The following is a 26,886-nucleotide window of genomic DNA, read 5'->3' as shown; positions in this document are numbered from 1 at the left end:
CTGCCCAGGGAAGTGGTTGAGTCACCATCCCTGGAAGTATTTAAAAGACATGTAGATGTGGCACTTAAGGACATGGTTTAGTGGGCACGGTGGTGTTGGGTTGATGGTTGGACTCGATGATCTTAGAGGTCTTTTCCAACCTTAATGATTCTATGATTCTATGAGGATTTACACCAGGAGGTGCAGCCCTGCTTTGCCCCAGTGCTCAGCCATGTGAAGCAGGGTTGGGGAACCAGGCATGGGACACCACAGTGGGCACAACTGGACTGGTTTTGTAAGAAACATAGAGGTACCAGGTGGCTGGGGGATGACCAGGGTGGTCAGCAATCCCAGGGGATGCAGCCGTGCATTCCCAGAGAACGGTGGATACCGATTGCTCCAGCTGGAAGCAAGGAGATGAGCATCTCACAGGCACTTTCCCAAAACTGACACTGACAGTATCTATACAGTCACTTAGTCCAAGGTCGAGAGAAATCAATTCAAACATAGAGATTACTCCAATTAAGATGATGAAAAAGCATCTTTTAACCAAAAATACCCATGTTTTAATTGCATAATACACTATGCTACCAATTGATGGAAGTCTGGAAAGGCCCCAGGGCCAAGTACTGACACCAGGACTGCTTAAATGTAATGCTATTGCATTTACAGGTAGGTTGTGTCTGAAGTGCATCTGGGTTTCCTAAGAGGGGCGTTGGCATTTAACCAGCTTTTTAGACTTAATCATCTGCTAAAATTGAGTGACAGCTTTTCCTTGGTCCTTAACTCTTTAATCAAAAGTTCTTTGTAGTGCTCTGTGTGGAGGATGCTTTCATTTATGAACACAGCAGTTCTATCAATGTAAACTAGGTACTGGAGCACAGGCTGCCTGCCCTCCCTCTATTGAAGCTTGCTCGCAGACTTGAGTTACTCACAATGTGATTCATAGCAGGTAAAACACATTATGCATTCATTTTTAATCAAGTTATTTCTTCCCATAAATAAGACTGCTGTGACTAAACATTAGGGAAGCACTAAAAATGCAAAGCTGTAAAGAAAACTGCTGAGAATCATTATGACACTAGACCATACCTGTATTATTTACCATCCTCCTTCACTTTTATCATTGATTCTCTTTTGCCTTACCTCTGAGCTAAAAGTCCTCGGGCGTAGGGACTGTGCCTCAAGGCTCCACCTCCTTCCCTCTGTACCTCTTGGCCTCTGGTCCCCTACTCCTCCACCCCAGCTGCTTATTCCCATTGCTGGCACTAGTGATGAGCAGCCAGACAGCCAACCTCATCAAGGAATCGAGCCACTTAAAAACAAATAATCAGTTTTGTTGGTTGAGTTTTCAGCTGAATCCGTTCCCTGACTGGGTTCGTTGTGTGGCTACACAAATGCTAATAGTGGCACAAGAACATTGGCAAGACCAAGTGCCCAGGAGCCAAGGGAAGGGGCAAGGGCAGACTGTCCCTGTCAGCAGCACAACTCATTTATCCAGATTAAAGTGTCTATGCAACAATGGCCCTAAAAGTCCCTAGGAACTGCTCAGAGCCCCCCAGCAATGGAGGACACCCCGTAGATTTGCACCACTGTACAGGTATAATTTTAAGAGCAACAACAGTAACAGTAGCTAAAAGATTTACAAGGGTAGTCTTATGTGGCTCAAATGCAGGGTTTGGGCACAGTGCACCAAACTCATTTGATAAATTAATTAGATGAAGCTGCACTGAAATGAGCAGCAAAGAATTTGGCCGCAGCAGCCTCTGAGTGAGTAAAGTTTCCCTTCTTTCTCCCAGGAACCTGGTAGGGTGGTTTTAGCGCTTTCAAGAGTTCAGGGTGTGGAGTTCAAACCAGTACAGTCAGGTTCTCCAAAGCAGATGACTTAAAAAACTCCGTTAGTTATGCATATGCTGCCACAATGCTCTCTTGTCATGTGGATTTCTCTTAGGCCACTTAAGAGCACAGTTTTGCAAATGTATCTTGAATCATTATGCTGGGCTGGAGGATGCTCTGCAGTAATTACATGCATTATAGAAAAAGGTCAAAAGATCATAAATTGACTTGGTTACAAAGTGTGCGGGAAAAGGTACCATCTATGTATGAAAACAGTGTGATGGGTAATTTGCATTACGGTACCAGATCACTCAGAGCACACTGCCTTCATTCTTCAATATAAAGTACTCTGCATTACTGCGTCAAAGTGACAAAACTAGAGTCACTCGACAAAATGATACAGGGCATTTGTTCCATTATCTGTTACTACACCATGTTCTTTTTCTTACTACACACTGCATTTTTGGTTGTTTGAATTACTTCCGTGAATATCACCACAATATAATCTATTGCCTCATTCAGCATTTACTGTTGAGTCGATGGACTCAACTTGGCCAAAAAAGTAGCTACATTTCATCAGACGTTTTTGTTTTATGCCTTTAGGCCAGAGAAGGACTTTGGTGTCTTTTCTAGAAACAAATGCTACACTTGTCTTCCAGCCAGGTAGTGCAACGTAGGGACTGAGATATAGTAGAGATTTTATTTTCTACAGAGGTATGATACCTATCTTTTATTTTTTTGTCTTTTTAAAAGAAATTTATTTCTAAAAGAGTGATTTATCAGTGTTGTTAGCTGAGTGAATTTCACCTTGTGATTTCTGAGAGAAGCCTGAAGACGCCTGAAGTTCAGAACTTATCCCAAGCCCTCCCAGAGACAGTAACACATTTCAGTGGGGAAACTGAGCAGCAGGTGTAGGAGGGGAAGGATTGCATTCACCCCTCTTGTTCTGAACCACCCCAGGGCTGTCGTTTCCATTCAGACAAACCCTTCCTCCTCATTAAAGAAAAAATAAATCATATATGGCTTGGTGTGCCACCATCTAGTGAAGACCTTAAAACATGTGCTGTACCTTTGAACATGTATACAAGCTTAATGAAATCATTTAATCAATGGAATTGCAAACAGGCTTAAAAGTTTGTATGCTTTGCCTGATTAGGACTAAGGGAATGGGCCCTTGAGGAAACCAGATGGAGATATGATTAGTTTTATTAAGTGTTGATCTAGCTGCTGTATTTATATTCCCTTTATTTATATGAACAATATTTGTCCAAGCATCTGAATACAAACCAGGAAACTTCATTTGCTGTAGGCACCTACCTAAGTTTGATTAAGAAGGAACTAAAAATTCAGTTATAATAATAAAGCAGCACTGGCTGGCTGGACCAGACGATATCTTCTGTTTGTTGGTGAATTAAATAGCATTTGTTATCAGTAGTGTCACTGCAGATATCTGTATAATCAGCGCACAAAGTAGGAAAAACAAAAGCCTTTTCTTTTTCTATTGCAAAGTATCAGAGATACTGACCTTGTAATACAGAGGACTACAACACAGATGATAGCAATCTGGATGGTTCCAATCACAGCTGCTATTAAGACATACTGAAATCGAACTGGACCTGGAACCACGTATAAAACGCTGTAGTCCTTTTTTTCACAGTGTTGTCCAGTATAGCCGGCATCACATCTGAAATGAAAAATATTTCTTCCAGTTATACCTGCTGCTTTCAAAGAAGACCAAAACAAATTATATCTGAAAAAGATAATATCAGTGGCTTAAGCACATGCTTATGTGGTTATTTTTTTTTGCAGGATGGGCCTCCCAGAGACAGCACCGGTGCCTCCTCGGGCCTCTCAGAGGGAAGGTTTCAGGTCCTCAGCCTCACCGAGGTCTGCGAGAGTGAACGATGCTGCAATAGAGCCAGGAGGTGCCCAGGGGACAAGGATTCATCTAGCATCAAGTGGAACTACTTGCATGTTGTGATGAGAATCCGTTTAATTCCTTGCACAACATATTTTAGATTTCTCCCTTTCTTTGGGGAGGTGGGGGAGGGTGAAAAGCCATCTAGTTGTGGCTCCTTACACAGATTACCCCTAAGGAAGTGATAAGCAATCATCCAAGCTCCATATGAAATGTGATTAGATGTTCCTGCAAGTGGATACATCATTTACATTTTGTCTGGTTGCTATAAAAAACCCCTCTGTTGATGCTGCAACCATCCACCCCAATGACGCCTGCTGTGCTGCTCACCAGTTCCCGTCCTGCAGCCTGACATCTCCCCTCTATGATCTGGGGGAAAAGACAGTGGTTTTCCCATAGTAGCTCTTGCCCTCTTTCCCCTAAAAAGCCCAAGCAGGAAGATGTGAAAATCCAGGTCAGTGGCAGCAGCAACCGCAAGAGACCGAGCCAGATTGCTTGGGCTCCTCTCAGAAGTGTTAGTGGGGCACTAATCCTGATGGGTTAAGCCTTGAGCTTCCACCCTCTTCTTCTCCTGCATTCCCAGAGCAGCCAGCAGCTTGAGGAAAGGACATTTTCCAGCTGAATGGAGAAACTAAAACGCAGCATCTGCAAAGATCAAAATGTGCCCTGGTTGTTTGCGGGAGCTGGGAGAAGCTGGCTTAAGGATCTGCCCTGGCAGATAAGCGTGGTCTGTATCTTTGCTCTCCCAGTCCAATGTCCCAGGAAAATGCTGCTTCATGCATAATAGTCCTTTTCTTTGCCACCAGGCCGCTGGTTGGACTTCAGAATTAATATCCGCACCTCTGCAGGGAGGCATTCGCTGCAGAAACATGTGATTTCACCATTACTCCTCCCTGCCCTAACCTCCTCCAAAGCCACCTGCTGCATGAAGGAGCCACCTTCGCCCCAGCTTGCTGCCCCACGAGCATCAGTCCTGCCACAGCGGGGACGTACCCCTGGTGGCACTCCTCTCCTTCAGACTGAGGAGGCTACCTAGCGGCTGTCTGAGCACTTTCTGAAGTGCTTTTTAAATATATCTAAATGTAACTGAAGGTTACTGAATGTTTTTACAATCAATTAACATTGTGCATAACTCAATACACTTTTGCCACATGGGACTTTGTTGAATAATTAAAGTCTAATGGGCTTTGTAGTATAAAGGGCCATGGTTACCATTATTTTCCATAGTTTATCTAGATTAAGTGTTTTTGTAAGTCAGTATTTTCATGTGTGTAGCCTTTCATCCTTGATAGTAAAAAGGTTACCTGCAAGACGGTTCCAGCATGTTAGTGGAGTGCTCACACTTGCCATGCATGCAGAAGCCATTGTAATGCTCTGGACAAGGGATGTAGATCCCTCTTGCACTTTCTTCCAGTTTATTTGCATTCTCTGTGAACACAGGGGAACGGAACATTAACCTGACAATGCAGGATAAGGTGAAACGATGGAAAGAACTCAACGTATAAAAGAAAGGAAAATCAGAAGAACAAGATGTGACAGACGTTGTTTATGGGAAGCAAAAGCAAGGATTTGCACATCTAATTCCTGTCAAGTTACAGCAAATGTGACCCGAGAAAAAATAATTTGACTATTCAAAAACTGATTACAGAATAGCACAAGAAAAATGCCTAATTATTTCTGTTATCCTCGATGGACTGTCTCCTCGCACCCAGGCAGGGCCAGGAGGAAGACTCGGGACATTTGCATGTCATATACCATTACAATACATTTGCTCATTCAATACAACATATTCAGAAAGATTTTATGGCTGAAGTAGAGGAGCAGGACTCCAGAGCTGAAGTTTCTCATCAGTGCTGCACGCCCATGCCCCAGAGCCTGTTGGCCTCCTCCCCATCCCACAGCACAGGTACCTTTAAACTAGTTTGACTTCCTGTGCCTACTTCTGCAGCTGTTAAATAGTCACTGAGACTTCAAATCCTGGAAAATATTTCCCTCCATGTAGCCAGGAAAATGGAGGCTTCATTTAGTTTTGAAACACATATGTGCTCAACATTTACATCATGGGCTGAAATGCAGAGTGTTACTTGCAGTAAACTCACATGAATCCTGTAGGCCACCAAAATGTTAATTAATCTGGGTAATTTTGGCAAATTCTTCCATTTAACCAATACTTGATGATATCTCAAATGGTAAAAATCCTTTTTCTGTATCATCTAGCCACAATTAATTAAAAACAGGAGAAAAAAATCTCATGATAGATGTCTGAGGAAATGTAGTTTGCACACAAATAAGTTGAAGCATTTGTATCTTCCAAAGGAAGTCCCCCAGTGTTATGAAACAATTGCAATTTGTGTTCTGCCTCCAAGCCAGTCGTGACGGTAGTAGGTATGCTTAGGTATTATCCCACCTTTGGGAAAAGCGTGTGCGGCAGATCCAAGATTCAGATTTTCATAATTAATTTCCTTCCTATTGCTGCTGTCCAAGGAGAGTTTTAAGAGTCTCTAACAACTAGCACTAATAAAGTTGGTTATATTGTCCTTATGTTAAAACAGGCAAGGACAAGCTCCCAGCAAATGAGAATGACAGGGCAACCTTTACATCCATGTAGACAGCACTAACTTCTCTTTCATCATTAGGACTTTCAGGACCTCTGCACTGTGGACCATTATTTCATCTTTTTAAATGCACATATGTTGAACACAAACCTGTCTGCCTCTCCTGGTTCCCTGCTTACATTGGGATATCTGTGCGAGGCTGCCATGAAGGCTGTTAATGACAACGCAGCGCAGAAGTGGGCATCATGGAGCAGTGACGATTCCTGAGCTTGGGGCTGACAGCTGTCTCTGGGATTGCACAGACAGGACAGGATGACAGGAGGCGTGCTATAGGCATGGCATAACCTCCTTCGAGAGCTTGCCCAGGAATTTCTGCTACTGGAAAGAGGTGGGAGTAGAAGGTCCATTTGGTCTGGCACTAAACATTTTTGGCTACCTATCACCCTCTAGGTGAGGTACTAGCTACCAGCATATGAAATATATACATAGAGAGAGTTATTATCCCACCAGGACTTAATGTATGTTCCTTTTTTCCACCTGGAAATCTTCCTGGAACAGAAAAAATGTGTGTGACATATGCCAGCTATCAATGGACTTGCCCAGTGCACACAGGTAGGTCCTGATGTGCTCGGGACTTGTTGGATTCCATACACATGTAGCGATCATCTGTGCACCATGCCCGATAGCTTCTGGGTGTGCTAGACCTCTGCTAGGGTCCACATTCAAATATACGTCTGTCCTGAAAACTGCAGCAAGAAATATAGGATCCTTATTAATACGCATTTTTTCTATGGCAGAAAATATTATGCTGTTTCCTACAAATCTTCCATTGGTGGGAGTTTACTTCCTTTCTAAAGCACAGGAGACTGCTGTGTGTGTGCGTGTGCTTGCATGTGTAACTCCAATCCTTTCTTCTCAGGTACCAAGACATCTCTGTGACATCCATGTGCCACCACCAACCAGCATGAGAATCCCTCCTCTCTCAGATGAGCCAGCAGTGTTGCTAAAACGGTAGGATACCATTTGGTTTCTAAAGGCACGCTTCAAGATGGTGAGGGAAATTGTTATTTTCAGGACAGACTCATCCACCAGGACTTGAAAGGGGGACCAGGACCTCTCCCAGACTTGCAGATGCTCTCACTGTGTGTAGGCTGTAGGGCTGGTAAAAAGAGGAATGATTTTTCCTCCTCCTGCAATCATGTGGGTAGAAACCATGTTCTCTTTAAAAAGGTCTCTAGCATACTTTAAAGTACATCTAGGATCCTGCAGAACTTGTAATTCTGCCTCTAAGTATAATGTTATGATGGAGAATGCTTTACTGAATCAAAAATGAGATGGCCCAAGCTTTGCTAGCACTTCATAGGATAAACACTTCATATGGGAACACTTGTCATCTGGCTTGGAAGAAACCACAAAACTTAGACACAAATTGTCTGCAGTCCCTCATCTTGACTGATGACTCCTCTAAAAGAGTTAGGGATTGAACATAAAGGCAGAAAGGGGGAAAAAAACTTGTATTTATTTTCATCTGCCATTTTGGTCATTTGAAAGACAGACCACAATGAAAGCATCGTTTACTTCAGAAAAAGAAATTCCCCTCCTCTCCCGGCACATTTTGAATTCACCCAAAATAATTCCCCTGCCTCAAAAAAGGTTATTTTTTCTCATTACACAAGACATCTTTTCAGATTCAAAATAAAGACCCAAACACCAAGATATGCTTTAAAAGTTCCTTCATGTTAAAACTGACTGCTCTCATTCCTGAAGGATCTTAGAATTTTCAGTAATCCAGCCATCGATGAGATACTAACTATCATGAATGCATCACAGGGTTTACATCACTCTGAAACAAGAACTATAAATCATTTCTAAAAAGAGAGGGTATGAATAAAAGCCATGTTTAATTTGTGAATCAAATAAGAACTGTACAAAGTTCAAAAAAGTAAAACTAAATGAAATAAATTAAGACTTCCCCCTTATTATAATTTTGGATTATTTATAAATTCAGTACTGGAGGCAATCCTCACTAATCAAATTATAGTACCACCAAACTAGGGAGCCCCTCTACCACACCAACCTTACACCTATAGAAAGCAAAGCTTAAATACAAAGTTACCCACTTTTTTCCAAGCACAGCAGATCGGTATTCACAAAGCAACAATACAGACCAAATTCAAAGTTAGTCAGGTTTCAGTTAAAATTAAATTCAGTAGCTTCTCTTCAAGCACTAGGCTTGCTGCATTGTTATTGGCAACTATGTGTGAAAGTTCTATTTGCACCAAAAAGACAGATTTGTACCTTTTCGTGATGGCTAGAATTTGAGACAGAAGCTGTAAAGCCTAAAGATAAAAATTGGACTGACTGGGTCAGGCTCTCCTGTCTCTGGACAAATGTAATTCCTGCCACATTTCTCAAAATGCTTCCCTTTTTTATTTTCAAAAGAAATACACCCTCACCCTCCAGATCAACTGTATTCAGAAACCTTTTTTTGAAGCATTTTTCTGATAGAAAACGTCACTTTGATGAAGCCAACATCTTTTGCATTTCTGCAACGTTTTTTGCATCTTTAGCCTAACATGACATTTCATATTGTTCACATCTTTTGTTAGTGCCAGAACATGACAGGATAGCCTATCATATAAGATATACTAGTCAAAACAGATTATTTTTAAATGCATTGAGGCCAGATGCTACTTTGTGTAGACTGAAACAGTTTATCATCTTGCTTACTAGAAGAGTCTCCCAGTTGAACACTTGCTCTCCAACCTTTCTGTGGATGGCGGGGAGATGCTGAGATGATGAGCTATTTCACTGGGGTAAGAAATTGGATCCTGAAAAGTTATCCAGTGTGACTAACCACCCACTCAGTGATCTTGTTTTTGCTGATGGATTATATTCTGAAATGTTAAATAAATTATTTAAAGCTATCTTGCCTAAATTCCTTAATATCTATGGCTGTTCCTGTCCTCCGTTAAGAAGCAGTGGAAGAATTATTTCAAATATATTTTGTATTCTTTTTATTTTAATTTCTGGTTAGCTATGCCTTTACTTCAAAGTTTTAGGAAGCTGAATGTGTACCATTAGGATTCTCAGGTAAATATCTCAGTGAAGGCTGAAATTCAAAAGCCGAAACAGTCTGCCCGGTTGCAGGACCCGACTCTACAAGTGATGAGAACAACACAGCCAGATTCTTCTCTGGGCAGCCCTCACCGGTCCCCAGCTCCCATGTGAGCTAGTGTGGAGCTTCTGTTACACAACTGAACATGTGGAGTAGCTCTGCTGACAAATGAATAAATCCATTAGTGCCCTTGATGAGGATTATACGAAGTACCGTCTGGAGTGCCCAGAAAATTCCTTCCAGACATAAGTTCCTGCAATCCACTTTGGAGAAATTAGATAAAAATCTAGGCAAAAATAGGATTCTTATGTCCAAAAATTGACTGCCAGGCACTTAACAATCAGTTCTGCAGGGCTGATAATTCTGTCATTCTTTACGTTTGAATCAGTGAGACTTTGTAGGTGATTTCAGGCAAGCAAAGTAGAGGGACACAGCCTGTAAATTCGCATATTAGCATTTTCACTGTTGTACAGCGCATAATGTTGGAGCTTATGGAAATAATAACTGCCCATATGAGAAAACATTGGCTCACGTACAGTGTTAATACCTTGTGTACAGTCATCACTGGACCGAGGGAGGTCCTGCAAATACATATATATATATTTCATCAAATAAGGGATGGGATGGTGAATGATGTGCAGCGAAAGCTATTTTGACACCTATCTTATTGGAAACAGTGGTTGAGGAGAATTGACTTACATAATAATTTAATCTCTTAATACTGCTGAGGTCACTCCAATTTGCAGCCAAAAGCTCTCGCTGATATTGAGGTAGTGACTCCTTACACATCACATTTTCAGAGGATTTATGAAGGGGGAAAGGGATTCTTGGGTCAAATGTATGTCCTTAACCTTCTCAACACCTTTTGGAAGTGTGTCCCCCCAACTCCTTTACCTCCTCAGCAGGTCTCCCAAAGATATGCTGCAGAGCATAGCATTGGGAACTTACTTAACAAAGCTCTTCTGCTCTGCATGATAGAGACTTGGTGCGGAAATTCTTATTTGAAATCAAAATAAAGGTCCAGAGCGTATCAACCTGTGGAGCAAAGGCAGAGGATGCCCTGAGTTTTGTGGAAGAGCTTCAGTGACTGACTAGGGGTGGGAATCTGAATGCTGCGGATGAGCCTAGGGACAGTCTATGTTACTTATCTGCAGTCTTCACAGTCAGCAACTGCTGCTCTTTTGGGGGAAGAGGGAGCTTCCTCAGCCCAGCAACGTTTGCAGCATCTGTAGAGGTTTGAAGGTCCTTCTGCAAAGTCAGGAGGAATGGAGTGGTAATGGCGTTGCTCCCTCTGAAAGTGCAGAATTGCTTTAGCAGGTTTTCTGGTACTTCCCCCTCTCTAATAGCGTCTAACAAGAATTGAGGTCCCACAGCAACTTATGAGGATGAAGTCCTTAAGCCAGCTTCCTACTTACTTGTAATGAAGAAACGTGCTGATAAATCCCAGCTCAGACCTGACTCTGATGAGAGAAAAGATATTTCTCCCGAGTCTTTGCTCAACAGCTCCAGACACCCTGCCCTTGACAAAGCTGCCAGCAGCCACGCTGCCGTCCACCACCACAGCCATACCTCGTCATTAACAGCTGCTCAGATGTGACCTATTAATTATCTTGACTCAGTATGTTCCCTTCTTTTAAAACCTTTAAAACCTTGCTCTTGATCTTATGAATATAGAGTGTCTCTTTACAATGAAGAAAATGTGCACAAGCAACTCGCCTGAAAATCACTGTTTGGGTGGGCGTTGGAGTGAAAATTCAGAAGGAAATGCTTGCTGCCGCTCAAGGGGGAGCTCACCAGCCCACTCTCCCTGAGAGCTAGTGGAAAGTGAGACACCAAATGTCAGCTGAAAACGTCTGGCACCACTATGCTGCAGTCCTAGCCTAAATTCATCTTGCAGCCACTCCAAGTACGAACTTCAAGCTAGTCTTTCTACATAAACTACACAAAAAATACCATCCCCATATTAGCTACTTTACCAAGAGGAAAAAAAGAAATGGAACTTTGTGAATTAAATTACATTCACTTCTTTTCTCAGGCACAAAATAGGCTTGCTCAACACAGTAATTTATTAATTTTAAATGTCCCTATGCAAATGAGTTCCCTAGAATAAGATAACATCCACTTTCCTTTTTAAAAATAATCTAGTGCTTTTTATGTTTGAGAAGATGGCAAGATGTCCTAGTGCACTTGGAAAAAAATATTATATTCTGTCTTTTGCAGCAATGTATCGTAATTATTCAGCCTGCTGCCATAATTAATAATAGAAACCAATGAATTAAGACACTAATAATCCCCAGATGTTCAAACGGAGAACAAAATACTTTCAGCTTGTCAGCATATATATGTGGGCTATGCTATATAAGTTAAAGCTATCTCTGAACTTTTGAAATTGAGAAGTACTTTTATTTACATCATCTGTGAATGTATCTTCCTTATTTGAAAAGACTGCTTGAAATTAGGCAACTTGTTAATCATTTTCCTGTACAAAAAAAGACCGTTTGTCTACTGAAAACTGAACATAACCCCTTTTTTTTAACCCTCATTTGTTTTTTCAGTGGCCTGTATTCACTTAGCTAAGCACAGATACCTTACCCTAGAGTCTGTAGAGACCCCTAGCAGCCGAGGCTCCTACACACACGAGTAGGTGCTACCACGTAGCTACTGCAATACAAGGTGCAATACAACCTCAAAATAGCACAGCGATACAAGTACACGCTAGCAACCATTGCTCACATGTCTGAACAGGAACACCCAGCAATATTAGCCAAGCTGAAAGAGAAAAGGAAAAAACACCATGTGGGCTAATGTGTTGCTCCAAACGAGCATTTTCTCAGTGTTCAGGTGCTCACATTAGACACAACTCCTCCCTGGGGTGATCGTTTCATTCAGGGAGGTAAAGCAGGCTGTTGTCTCACCTTCTCTGACCTCCTCTGCTCCCCCCTCCGCCATTTCATCCACTGACCCCTACTGAGGCTGTCGGTAAAAGCAGTGGTCACTGCTGTTTAAAGCAGATGCTGCACAAGCACCTCCACACTTGATTTGAGAACATCAGGAGGTGACGCACTAACCTCTTACTTCAGCAGCTTCACGGAGCAGTTCACTGCTGCATGTGAACGGCACCTGCCTGCTTTCCAGTCCAGTAAACTGGAAAGGTCTTCAGTTCCCCATATCGTCTCTGTGTTAGCTGTCACCAAGTCACCTCTCAATACTTTTGTGGATAAATGACACAGACGGAGCTCTTTAAGACCGTCACCGCAGGGGCCGGTCTTGAGGCCTGCGATCATTGCTACAGATGTGATTTAATGATGTGGGGCCGTATTGTGGATTTATCAAAGCCCTGGGTAAAGGGGCCCTTACAGTTTGTGCTTCCTTCTTTTGTGCCAGGATTGAATAAATCTGTGTTAACCCCATTCCTAGAATAGATTAAATCCCTCTCTGTGCTAACTCAGCTAGTCTTTGTTTTTGGCATGCTGCTGACATTCCCTTCACTCAGATCCCCCTGTCTAAGAGAGATGCCACCGGCCCCAAGGGAGCGGCTTCCTCCCCCTTCAGAAACCAGCCGTGTAAAGGAATAGCGTCGTAGTGTTTCTCCTTGCGTATGAGCTCCTTAGGCAGCTCATGATAGAGCCCTTAGAGGATGAGTTAACCTTATTATTATTGTAATTTTGTGTTGAAAAAAAGTTGGTGTCAGTTTAGAGATTTGTGAGGTTCCCTCCAATTAGGCTGCGTGCCTGAAGGCAGAGGGGCCAATGCTGTATCCATCACACATGGCATGGCACGAGCAGAGCAGGTGTCACCCCTCTGTGAGAAATTCCTCCCAATGGCTTGGCTGATGGCTTGCTTTCCCTCCCATCCGCCTCTCCTCAAGCTACTCATTAGCACCAATGCTGGAAGTGGTCAAAAAACAGACAGTGCGAACCAGATCAAGGCTGCTCTCTATGTCCTCCCCTCTGAAAAAGTACATCTGAGAGTTGCAATTTACTCTTTAATACCAGATTAAACAGAGTTGGAAATACCATCCTAGTATGTGGATGTTAGCAGCAGAAGATGCTTGTTTATATGACCAAATCGTGTCTCCTTCAGAGCAAGCAGGCATGGATCTATGGAACAAGGCAGAGGGTGGCTAGGAGAGATGCTGACATAGGAAGCTTCTCTACGTTCAGCGCTATCTTCTGGGGCACAGGAGTCAGACCACCGTCCCTACCGCACAGCCCCATGCAGCATGTACAAACACACGCTCCTCCCTAGCAGCAAAACCAAACAGCAGCTATTCACAACCGGTCCCGGTCTAACACACAGCGATACAGCAATATTAGTTAACTTAGTTAAGTGGCAATTAAGGAACAAAACTCCCCGAACTTGACCAAGTGGTGTCCTGCTGGTTCTGTTTTGTGTGCTACTATGCAATTTCTATATCAAAGCAGCCTTGCTAGTGCAGCACTTGGAGAGTGGCTTATTTATATGTAGATGCAGCTATATGACATTTCCAAATGCCATACATTTGCATATGAAGGTTCCACTTTTTTTCCCCCCTTTGAGTAAACAGAGTCTGCTGCGACTCCAAAGCAGTTCTTTCATTCAATTGGAGCTTTCTGAGAACCATCCTCCTTAAAAAAGTTTAAAAAACCCCAAAATACCTCATTTTCATAACTTGGCAACCTTGGCTATCAATAGTGTCTATGGGCAGGCCTTTTGATTTTATAGCTGTACCTTCGATACCAAACCAAGCATGGAGAGCAAAACTGCCAGACCTTAAGATTTCATATGAAATGGCTACAGATAATCTGCAATACAAATCAATATTTGCAAATAGGCCTCAGACATGTGATGGAAGCTTGTGGTCATCCTAAAAAAGGCTGTGGGTCACATTCATTATGGCTATGAAGATGGTATTGATTTTTGTCACTGCTCTTTCACTTGAAAACAAGAGCACGAGCTTGTTGCGAGAGCTGCTGGGGAGCTCCGAAACGGCAAACCTAACATGAAACCACAACCTTACGTAATGCCGCGAAAGCCAAGTGGACATTATATATTCAGCTTTCTTGTCAAAGAAAGATAAGGCTGAAGCAGATGGTATGTGGGCAAAGTTTCAACCTGAATACATTGCCTTCTAAAAACCAACAGCGCTAGGAAAACATCCCAATTTTGTGGCACGAGGCAGACGAACATGTTACCTGCACATTAAAGAGCCGCCCAATGCAGGGCCTCGAGGTACGTGTTACGGAGGAGCTGGAAGAGCTTCCTGTTGGCAACGTGTGTACGAAAAAACAAGGATCTCAACACCTCTCACGTACCACCTAGCGTGAGTAGTATGAATTATGTATAACACACAGATTGAGCCCCGTCCTCATACACATTAGCGCTGGGATGCGCAGGCAAGGGTGTAAGCTGAAGGAAGCGGTCTTTCGGCATCACCAGGTGGCGTGGGAGTGCTGATGGCATGCAGAGCGGATGGCAGAGTCACCAGACATCAGCTGTCCCCCTGTCTCATAGCTCAGCCCTGCTCCACGGCTGAGTCTGCGAGCAGACCTCCTCCACATCCCTGCTACCCCGCGGGTGGGCAAACGCCGAGGTGAGGACGAGCCGCCCCCTCGAGCCCCTGCTCTGCCTGCTGTTGGGGGACAGCGACAGGTGCTTCCTGACTGTGAGAACAGGCACAGCCACCTCCGGGGAGTCGCCTTTAACCATCGCTGCGGTCTTAGCTTATGGAGTTTCACCCATCCGCCACCGTGTTTCTGAAGGACTTCATCCTCCTCCCCCGCCGACGGGTAGATAGCATCAAATATGACAAATGGGATGAGGTGCCAGAAAGCTGATAAATACTTTTGATATGGCCCTAAAAATAGTGAAGGGATATTTGTACCCTTCTGACGCTTTTCCAAGAGTAGATGGATATGCATGACCTAAGTTTTAAGACGGGTGTCAAGAATATTGATGTGTGGAGGGAGCAAGATCGTTTTGCTGGCACCGCCCTGAGGGACAGTCGCATGACTAACGATGTGTCCTGTCTCCCAGCCGTGGGTGTGCGGGGAGGGGGCCCGGGGAGGGCTGCACCTTCTGTGCCCATCCAGAGAAAGAGGATTCTGGTTGCCAGTGCAGCTCTGCCCGCCAAGGACGGACCTTTTCCTCCATGGGGATGATGAAACGGGAGAACAGGGTGCAAGCGCTCTCAGTGCCCGGTGGGACTCTGCGTGGCTGGCTGGCACATGGCTCGCGCTAGGGCAGGCTGCGACTGGCTGCAACTGCCGTACGGCTCTGGAGGACTATACAGGAATTAAACTGTCTACGGGCTTATTTCATACACACAATGGGGTAAAATATGCAGCATGGTTCTGATGGAAGAAAATGATAGACTGGGTAAGAATTATAGACAACAATTTTGGTGCAGATTTTTGTTCTGGAGGACTAGTAAAACAGGGCGCAGTTATGGCCTCGCAATTGCCACCAGGCTAACTTGTGCTCAAGCCTGATGTCTTTCTGGGGGCACACTCTGTAAATTTAATTTAGGATTTCTGAACCACCTCTGGAAATGTGGGAGTCAAACTCGTTTTTTTCCTCTCCCCTCCAATCCCTACAATAACGTAGACTCCAAAGGTCTCCAATTCACACATGCGATCCCAGTGTCCTGAAGTTCGTCCCTCTTTGGCACCTATGCAGGTGGCTGTCAGCAATTTAAGTATTGATGCAACTAGTGGCTCTTCCAATTTTTAAGGACTACATTGATAAAAATTGCTTTTAAGCAATTTAACTGTGGATTAACAAAGCATGTTTCCATGTTTGTATGGAGATGCGTTCACCGTCTGCATTCACCTGCCTACATTCAGAGGAACACGCACATCTTAATGTAACATGAAGCTGCATTTTCCAACAATCCTAGCCCTGTCTCTTCAGCTATGTGAGTGGCTTCTACTGGCAGAAAGATTGGATAGGCAATCAGTGAAACAAAACAGGAGCTTTGTTTTGAGACACTGTTGCAAATAAAAGCGCACCCTAATCCAATTACCAGGCTGTCCCCTAATTTCCAATAGGAACCCCGGGTCTGAATGGATTGTTTTCTGTGGAGATCAATGGATGGCAAGAAGCAGTATTTGGAAAGGTCTCTGACTTATTTTTAGGCCTGCCAGCATGACATTATGAGAATTTACTTTTTGGTTGCACACTTCAAACAAACTCAGAAAAATACAATTGAAAGCAAGTATGAATGGCAAAACTGTCAGAGAGGTTTGACGGAAGGCACTGAGACAGAAAGGTTACCCAGGTACGTGACCGTGCAGACAAGTAGGTCAGGGACATCATTTTGGCCACAAGGCATTTCCTTCAGTCCTTTTGACAACCTGAAGGTTTCACAGCCCTAGTTTTGCACTAATTTTATATTCAGTTTTGATTACTAAAAGCAGTCTTTTTTTTCCCCTTTCTTTTTGGGGGGAGACGCATGTCAGTAAGGTGCTGCCAAGCTGGAGTGTGACACCCATTTGGCTCCCTTCCCTCCTTTCTTTTTTTCCAAGGTAGCATCTGTGCTTGTAAAAACATGCTGCCTGAGAGAATTCATCCAGGAAACTGAAGAAAGAGCTGCAGAATTTGGGGGAAGTGTGTGTAAGAAAATAGGAGACTGAAATAAAAATACGTAACTCCTATATATGGTATTTTGAATGCTTCCTGAATCACATGCCTGGCAAATCCCTTATGCAAATCTTGGTTATTTTAGTTGCCAGAACATGACCCTGAATAGCCTCTGACTACTCAGAGATATGTCCGTTGCTGGCTAAAAGCATGGTTTCAGCCATGCTTTTCACTGCTTTTGTTCGGGCTATTCAGAAAAGTAAATACATTTTATTGGCATGTTGCAAAACTGTGATCGCTCCTCCATACAAACCAAAGCACTATACTTGCTGAGGGATGAATCCTGCTCAGTTTGCCTCTATTTTTACTCAACTGTCTCCCCTGAGTGCTGCATTGTAAAACTGTGATGGTAATGGGTCCACACAGTCTACAACTTTGCTTTCTGTATCTGCCCAGTTCCATTGTTAAAATCTTTTATGGCTGCTCAGAGGATCAGTTTTTAGCAGACTATACATTAGAAATTCTGACTCTGTAATCAGGAGTTCAATATGCTTCCTCTCCATGCCGGAAAGTGGAAAGACATCCCTTACTAGTCCCCATTCTAAGTGTAGGAGAAAATGGTAAAACAATCTAAAATGCCACTGCAGCAAAACCTGCTATATTCTTTTACCTAATTTACCGAAGATACACTTTGTTTCCCATCTGTCATGAAACTGTGCGATGGCAGGACAAAGCCAAAACCTCTGTGTGTTCTTGTTTTGCAACAATCCTGCCGTACAAATTTAAGCTTTTTGTCTATTACACAAATGCCAAAGGTCTACCAGGCAATAACTGGTCTGAGATGCAGAGAGGAGACCGCCCAACGCTGCAGAACATACTTTGTGCCTATCAGTAGCCTCAGGAGCTGAAAGAGACCCCTCCAGAGCGCACATCGCACTGAAGACACTGTTACAGAGCTGTCACCTCTCCTTGTCTGATGACTGCAAACTCTTCCAGAAGCACAATGTCCTTGAAGTGACTTCTGCATGGACCCAGCTCAGACTCTGCCTCCTGAAATAAGCCAAGTGCAGATGTGCTCTGGTTGCCTTGTGATGTCCATCTCCCATCAAACACTTTTCTTCAGACCCCATGGCTCCCCCCGCCTCTACATGTTGATGCATTTTGGCATGACAGGCCACAATGCAAGCGCAGAGCTTGCCCTGCTATTTCTTGCCATAAAGAGCAGAATAGCTTCTCTGTACCACAGAGGTCCCGAGATTCATCACTGGTCACACAGCCCATTTTGAAGCACAGCCAGAGAAGTCTATTAAGAACATCTTTTTTTATAAACGAATACCTGCATTTACTGTTTTTATACGCCCACACCCATTATTATTGTCTTACAGAAGTGCCACAGAAGTGAGCTGTAGAGATGGCGCTTGTGTAAATAAAGGGTTTGGTATTCTATCTCAGCGCTCACTCCTAGAGCTAATATTCAAAGTGGGAGAAGCTGAATGGAAAAGAAAGGGCAATTTTGGGAAATGGAAAATTTACTAAGAATAAAAATGGATGAAAAAGTCGTACAAAGAAATCACGAAGCCATTAAACTCAATGGCCATTCTCCCACTAGCTTCAGTGAGGCCAGAATTTTACCTACTGCCTCTTTAAATCTTATTCACCCTTATAACAGTATTTTAAACCAAACAGCTAATGTCCTTCTGCCCAGCCAAGGCCCTTTAAATCAGTGAAATGCAGGATGGAAAAAAATCTGCAATGCCAGATGTGTCTAAAAACAGTCACAGTTCTGCAGAGGAAAATGTTTGGCATATATTATGCCTGACAAAACACTAGTAGTTTATCAGTTTTGATATTATAGACTAATAACAAGCCCTTCCATGGCTACTTCATTTGCAGAGCACAGAGACAGGCTAGACTTAGGCTACTTGATTTTAGAACAGTGTTTTTTAATCCTTTCCCATCCTAGCTAGATGGAAGTACACTTCCATTATCAAATGAAATTGTAAATGAAATACCCTGGGGAGGGAGGTGCTTTTGATGTACACCTGACACAGCTTTAAACCATAGACAAAATAAAAGACAGAGATTAAAACCATAGGGAGGGTTTTAAATTTTTTTTCCTCCTGAAAAACATTTTGCCATTATGTAATGCTGTCTAAAACGGCTAAGGCTGGTGATAGCAGCAGTAGGCAAAGAAGTGCATTTCGATTCAGTGCTGATAACATTCTGAAATGCACTGCCACTGGTTCTGTAATAGCACATTTCGTTTACAGCTGTCGTATTTACAGGAAGAGGGTTTCACGCTAACTTAATGCTCATGGGTACATGGTAAAATGACAGCCCAAGTGTGTAAGAAGTCACCTTGCTAAGCAGGTAAATGCTGCATTTCAAATCTGCACTTCCAATTGCTCGGTGGTACAGATGTGTGCCTCAAACTGCGGAGGTTGGGTTTCTCCCAAATGCAGAGAAATGCTTCTATGGAAAGACGCAGTGGAGATGGTATTGCTGATATTCAAAATGCTGCATCTCCCACAGCATTTCCTACTGCCTATAAACCATTTCCATTTTTCTTAAGTAACAATTTTCTGTCACTAGTGGTTTCAGTGTCTCATACACTAAATGTTAAGAAATAAAAAAACAATAGGTACGTTGCATTGCTCGAAAAATCAGTGCAAGATACAGGTTTTAGCAGATGTATTCAATGAAAAGAAGTGGAACCATCAGCAAAGTGAAAAAGATGCAGCAGGATATTTGTCTGTCTTTGCTTTCTTTACTCAAATCTATCAAACTAGGCAAAAATTGCTACTTGTGTCCATGTAGTCTAATTCTGAAGGTCTATTAAAAGTAAATACACCAGCTCCTCCTTTTCTTCCCCAACAGTATTTCTTTTCATTCTACCAGATGCATTTATACTTCCCGAGTCTAGGTGAAAGCCTTTGTTATCTTAAGACTCAGGTTACCATTTCACGTGTCTAAATGATCAAATTATCTTGTGTTTGTATTGTAATTTGACATGCTGATACTCCTTCTAGAAAAGATGATGTTTCAGTCAGTTCTAAGTAGCAACTTTCCTTACTATACAACTTATTTATTACAACTGTCATATGCTTTCATCTTATGATGTTTTCATATCCAACATTTCATAAAGAATGCCAAAACATCCCATAAAACAAAATTCTGAAGAAATTCAGTTCTATGAATATTTCAAAATAATTTTTTTTTACATTTCAGACTAGATCAAACATAAATATTTAAATGTTTGTGTTTCCTGAAAACAGATATTCTAACATCTCATTATAACTTTAACTCTCAAATCCTTGGGAAGGCTCTGTAATTCCTAACAGCAGATTTACAGAAACTAGGCCTAAAATAGAGCTGCTAGGCATAAAAATACACTGTGGTACTCCTTAATATCCGTTAACTAATTCAAACTAGTGTTGTGGATGGCAAACAGCTGCTGTGCACCATCTTGAACAGCATCCTTCAAGGATGACTCTTGAGCTAATCGAAGCGCCTGGAGCCCAGAGGAAGGGTGGAATCGAGGGCGAGTGAAATTCCTCCCCAAGTCCAGACAACAGGATTAATTTTCCCAGCCTATTCCTTGGGGAAGATTGACAGAGTCTTGTCTCAAATACTTTTTTTACTTTCCTTTCTTGTAGGGGAGGCAGGAAGGTTGAAAAGGGAAAGAAGATGCTATCAAGAGGGTAATGCCTTCACCAAAGGCCAAAGACAGTTGGTATCTACCATTTTTCTGGCACGTGGATGAAGTGCTAGGAGTTACAAACTGATACCTAAAACAGCACCACAGCTGACACAGGGTGAAACCCAGCCATCATAGCAGAGTATCAGAAGAGTCACGCGTGCCACCGCCCTGCGTCACAGTACGTCTCAGACTGTACCTACACGCTTTTGTTGGTCCTACAGAGGAACCAGGCTGCACAGTTTTTCTAGACCCCAAAGAGAGTAGAATCTAAGCTTCCCTGTGACTTCTGATATGAAGTGGATTTGGGGCTGTCTGCAGTAAATTGAAGTATGGATCTGTGAAAGGCATTTCATGGCCGGACTCTTCCTGCATTGTTAGATGGAGTAAGTACAGAGCCCTGTTATTTAATGCTGGTATATCCCAAAGGAGGGGCCTGCAAGTGGTGGGTTTCTCATCTACAAGTGGCAAAGATACAGTATTAACTAGTGCCACAATGTGATTTAGTCAGATATAAAATGACCTTTTTTTGGTAACTGTAAATCCTTTCACAATGGCGGAGCCTGCATGCTCTGCAGGGCCAAGTATTATGGTGCATATTCCATATGTTCAAGGCAGCTGAACAGTGGTTGTAGATCACAGAATCACAGAATCATAGAATCATTAAGGTTGGAAGAGACCTCCAAGATCATCGAGTCCAACCGTCAACCCAACACCACCATGCCCACTAAACCATGTCCCTAAGCGCCTCATCTACCCGTCTTTTAAATACTTCCAGGGATGGTGACTCAACCACTTCCCTGGCCAGCCTGTTCCAATGTTTAACCACTCGTTCAGTAAAGAAATTTTTCCTTACATCCAATCTAAACCTCCCCTGGCACAACTTGAGGCCATTTCCTCTCGTCCTTTCACCAGTTACTTGGGAGAAGAGACCGACACCCACCTCGCTACAGCCTCCTTTTAGGTAGTTGTAGAGAGCAATGAGGTCTCCCCTCAGCCTCCTTTTCTCCAGGCTAAACAACCCCAGGTCCCTCAGCTGCTCCTCATAAGACTTGTTCTCCAGACCCCTCATCAGCCTCGTTGCCCTTCTCTGGACACGTTCCAACATCTCAACATCCTTCTTGTAGTGAGGGGCCCAAAACTGAACACAGCATTCGAGGTGCGGCCTCACCAGTGCTGAGTACAGGGGCACGATCACTTCCCTGCTCCTGCTGGCCACACTATTTCTGATACAGGCCAGGATGCCATTGGCCTTCTTGGCTGCCTGGGCACACGGCCGGCTCATGTTCAGAATCTCATGTTGCTGGATCTTCATTTCCATAAACCTCTGAAAACAAAGGTTGGGAAAAACAAGTTCTGGGAGTGGCTTTAACTAGAGCATAACAACTAGCATGACTGCAAACCATGAAAGTGTTTTTCTGAGGGTCCCTTCCTGAATTAATTTCTTCTGTGTATCCCTTGCCATTAGAGGTCCTATTTAGAAAGAAGGTATCTGATTAAAGACAACTTGAGAAATCAGACAGAATTCAAATTGTGGGGAGTTTGAGGGATCACATTTTTATGTGTAAGCAGGAAAGTGTCTTTTTTTTTCTGCAAGCTTTGCCTCCCTTTGAGCTTATTCATTCTTCTGATCAAAACACAGATACTGAGCAGGGGACAAAAAGATCAGCAGATACTGAAAGGCTCAGATTTGCTGAGGAAGATGGATTTCTTTGCTCCAAATAAGATAAAACATATGTAAACGATACATGATGTATTTATGGACTGGGACACAAACTGAAGAATCTGTAGGAATGCCTACATGAACTCAGGTCTGCTCATCTCTATTGCACATAAAATTTCTGTTTTTATCCATAACCTTTAACAGAGCAAAATGTTACAGAGGACTGCTTACATGATACTATAAGGGAAAAAAACAACAAGTAAGGTACACAGTCTTGGGGAAGCAGAAGAAGTGGGAACCAGTGTTTGGAGCAAGATTTATGCATAATTTTGAACATTCTGATGTAAACCCCAGATGGAAAAATATACTTGCATTACAAACTCCACCCTCACCCCAAATCTTGACACCTGAATTCATTTCTAGGACTTAAATGTTTCAGGGATGCTGCCAATAGTAAAATAGCCTGGTCCGACTTCGTAGGCTGCCCATGCCAATATCGGTGTTACAAGTGGGTACTTGCTTTGCCTGTTTATTTTCTACAGATCAAATTCTTTGCCTGGACATACTGAATTTTCAGGCTACTGAGCTTCTACACAAATCAAATAGCTTTCTTTATAATGTTCACTCACAACATTACTGAATTTGTTTATTATGGGAAGAAAGCACAAATGAATTCTGCAACTTTTGATTCACATTCATTAGTGACTAAATTAAGGGCTAAGCTTTAAAGGCACAAATGGAAATGCTCTTTTTCCTTGAGGTACATCAGTCTAGGTAAAGAGATGTCTAGCAGTTCACCTGAGACCTAATTTAAGTTTTAATGCTAATAATTACAGGTTCCACGAGCATGACACTGGGAAATTGTAACAGGTACAATTTCTCTCATTATAAAACCACCAAAAACAGAAATCCAAAAAAACAAGGCACATTTTACCAAGCTTAGCATATGCAATTCAAAGTTAAAGGAGAACTCTCATAAAAAGTGAGGTATTCTCTTGAGGCTGGCAGATTAAATGAGCAATATTTCTCTCTTCCTATTGCTTGTTTTTAAAATCTCCATAAGCCTGTTTTCATTTTGCATGCTCCTCAGGAAAAGACTGTTAGGAGTAAGTGCTGTTAAATCAAATGGTGCGGCGCTCCGGAGTGCTGCAGCTTCTTTCCTGGCACGGGACTTGTTTGTGGGACTCCTGCGTGACCTCTACCTCAGTGCGTCCATCTCCTCTACCAAAGAAAACTACGTAAATTTTAGCAAGATGGAGCCTAGCAGGATTGAGAATGTTCTATAGAAGAAAAAGATTTAGGGTAGCCTACGCTGCAGCACCCACCGCTAGACAATTGCATTAATGCCCTGGTTTTTCATATTTTAGAAATAAAGCATCCAGTCTTCCTGATGACACAGAAAAATGCTGGAGTGGGACTTTCTGCACTCCACCTTTTCAAAACCAGGAGTTAAATCACAAAAAGAAGCAGCTGCAATTTTTCATTTAAAAAAGCACCTAGGACAAGTGAAGGTTTGGGGGCCAAGTGAGTAGTTGGGACTGACACTGCTGGCTACACACACTTTAGTTCAGAAGTAGCTGACAGTAAGATTTATTAACCTACCAGTTGGCTTCTATCTCTACTTTTTAAATTTTCTTCTGGATATCAACAACAGTGGAGGAGCTGCAAGGCAGCGGAAGGGCTGAAGACCACCGTGCTATCAGAATATGGTGATCTCTCTCTCACCTTCAAAAATCACTCAGAAGAACCCCAGAATAGGAACAGTTTTCTCATTTGTGTTTTATAGTACTCCATAAATTAAACTAAGCTACACACAATTATTCCCAAGTAAATGCTATACTACCTTCTGCCATGGTAAATTTGAGCTTCATTTTGGAAACCTCCAGGTTCCACGCAATGAGCGTGGAACATTTCCTCTGTTCTACTTTTTGAAAACTTTTCTATTGGGAGGGCCTGGATTCGGTAGGCAAAACAAGACCAAAATGCCTTCTCCACCTGCCTTTATTAGGAAATTATTTTATAAGTGGAAACTGTCTCTGTTCTTGCAACATCTTGAGTTTATGTGCCCCAGACTTCAGCTATTTGTAGACACCTACGTTTCTGAACGATCAGACATCTTAAAGGACATTCAGGCATGTTGGGCATTAATACGGTCACATCTCCCGGAGGGAGATGCCCTCATTGCTTTCCTCAAGTCACAGGCAAAAAAACCCTAAATTGTACGGCCTGAAATACAATCTATACTCTTTTTTCTTCTTTGTTTTGTACAGCTCATCTGCCACCTTTTGTGGACTTTCACTGTGCATAAAACTTAGGTGTATTTTCATAAAACCTTGCACTTGTAACTGCAACTAACAACTGCAGCAACATTTAAAAGCTTCACATTTTTAAAGAAATGTATCAATTCTTGTACTCCCAAATGCCCGGAGTGTGCGTGTCTATGTGTGTGAGCGCAGGCGGAGGCCGCAGCTAGACAGCATTCATGCTGCCACACAGCTGTCAAAATATTAAAATGTGTTTTTTTCAATTTTTAAGTGATTTGATGGAAAAGCAGGAACGCTTCCTAAATAATCTATTTGTTTAGTGTGACAACCTCTGACTTGAAGTGTGCAGAATTGAAAGCCAAGGAAATCTGCATATGCAAGGATGCAATTTCCCCAGCGTTTTTACAAAGCTGCAGATGAGAAATGGTTTCTCTCTAGCGGTGATGGATGCGTGGTGCTCAGCTCTATGTCTCACTTGCTAATTCCATTAAGAAGAAAGGAAAACCTGGTTCACAAAGGCAGGGCAAAATTGCATGATAGTTTATATCCCATAGCTAAGCTCTGGGGCTTTATTATTCTTTACCAGTTTAGGAAATGGCTGACATGGTAGTAGACACAAAATTTAGTTTAAAGGGACAATGTCAAGTGGCTTACACTCAAAACTTAACCTACTTTGAAAATGTTATAATCTGGAGAAGGAGTCTAGTCTGAAGTTCTCATATTTTATTCCTGCGGAAAAAAAAATATAGTCACTCTCTAGAAATCCAGTGCTGCTGTTCTGAGTCCTGGCCCCTCTGCAGGCCTATTACAGACAATGAAGATGACTGTGACTGAATTCGGTGGGCTCTGTATCAAGCCTGTGAAGAAAGGGATGCATCACACCCAACATGTGCTGGGTCAGTGCACTGCTGCAGTTCTCCACATTTTCTTTGATAGGCACAGCTTGTTCTCCCGTTCAAAGGGATTAGAAGTTAACAATGCAGAGTGGTGGGTTTTGGTAAAGTTTTAGGATAGTTTTCTTTTCTCAAACATAAATATTACGTTGTGTTTATTTTGGAGTCCAAGACTCTTGGACTTTTGAAGAGACTCTTTGAAGAGTCCAAGACTCTTCTTTATCCTTGGAGTGGGGAATCTGCAGTGGCTCCCGTGGCCTTCATCCCGCAGCCCTGGCCCAGCCAAGGGAAGATGATGTGTTGACACAGATGGATTTTGCCCGTTTTGGCGGAGCATTCCGTTTGCTTGGGCAACACAGCCATCTGCTGGATTACTCACCCGAGCACCTCTGGTAGTGCCAGGAGGGCCCCAGTGCCAGAAAGCGGTCTGAAAAAGAGCCAAGACTGTCACGTAGATTTGAAATCCCATGAGAAACCAGGGGGGAGAGCAGGGAACAGAGCAGCCATGAGCAGACGCGCAGCACTTTGTGCTCGTTAGCATTTCCCGGGCACGGCAACAACATCAGCAAGAGGGGCCATGGCACTGCCTGTAAGAGAGTCCCTGGACTAGCCAAGATTGCAGAAGGCACCACCTGAGGCTGCTGCCAAGGGAGGGTTTACCACTACCGAGGAACCCAAAAATACGGCTAAAACTGACCATTTGCGGATGCGCATTTTTCACTGAAGGAGACTATCAGGGCTGAAAATGCGTTCTTCCCCTTTCCATGAGCTTCGCTGCGCTGCTGGCGTTTGGCCGCCGAGACTTGATCTAATCAATGCTCATATAGGGAGGTTTGTCTGGCCTGGAAGATGATATTATTGAATAGGTCTATCAGATTTGTCAGTGTCTTTGCTGACAATTTTCATGAATATATAACATTGAAATATGGCTCATCCATACTGACTTATTCTTTATAGTGCTCAAAATGGCTTGAAAAAAATCTCTGTAATTTGATAATGAGAAAGGGTAAAGTCAGTTAGGGGGACAATTGCTAATATCCAGATCTTAAGAAGGGAATATAAATATTGAAGAATAAAAATAAATAGGCAAATGAATAAACAAGATGAAAACTCCTTGATTGCCTAGACTCAGAATGCAAAAATGCCACTGAAACAGCCAACTTCTTTACACATATAATGGGGAAATTCAAGAAAACATCCATCACAGGACTTTCAGCTCAGACACTACATTCCAAAACATACCTTACACTTAAAATATTTAAAAATGCTCTTTCATGGAAATTGCAAGATAAAGTGTATTCCTATTGGATTTGAGTGAAAAATCCCACCCATTCATTTATTGACTAAAACCAAATCTTATTTCACAAACTTGGTCAACGTCAGCAATCAGCCATTTGTTGGAA

General features: G+C 42.7%; 1 protein-coding gene across 1 annotated transcript in view; it reads right to left on the bottom strand.

The window, feature by feature from the left end:
* The window catches only part of TMEFF2 (transmembrane protein with EGF-like and two follistatin-like domains 2), a 139,033-nt gene that overhangs the window by 4,732 nt on the left and 107,415 nt on the right, over positions 1 to 26,886 (bottom strand). Inside the window, exons 8-9 of the mRNA XM_009334209.1 lie at positions 5,038 to 5,161; positions 3,341 to 3,499 (exon numbers count right to left, since the gene is read on the bottom strand). Coding sequence (XP_009332484.1) covers positions 3,341 to 3,499; positions 5,038 to 5,161 — 283 coding nt within the window. The remainder of the gene's footprint in view (positions 1 to 3,340; positions 3,500 to 5,037; positions 5,162 to 26,886) is intronic.

The sequence above is a fragment of the Pygoscelis adeliae genome, unplaced genomic scaffold (genome assembly GCF_000699105.1).
Source record: "Pygoscelis adeliae isolate BGI_AS28 unplaced genomic scaffold, ASM69910v1 Scaffold251, whole genome shotgun sequence".
Lineage (NCBI taxonomy): Eukaryota > Metazoa > Chordata > Aves > Sphenisciformes > Spheniscidae > Pygoscelis > Pygoscelis adeliae.
Note: the sequence above shows the minus strand (reverse complement) of the source record. Positions and strands in the feature narration are given on the sequence as shown.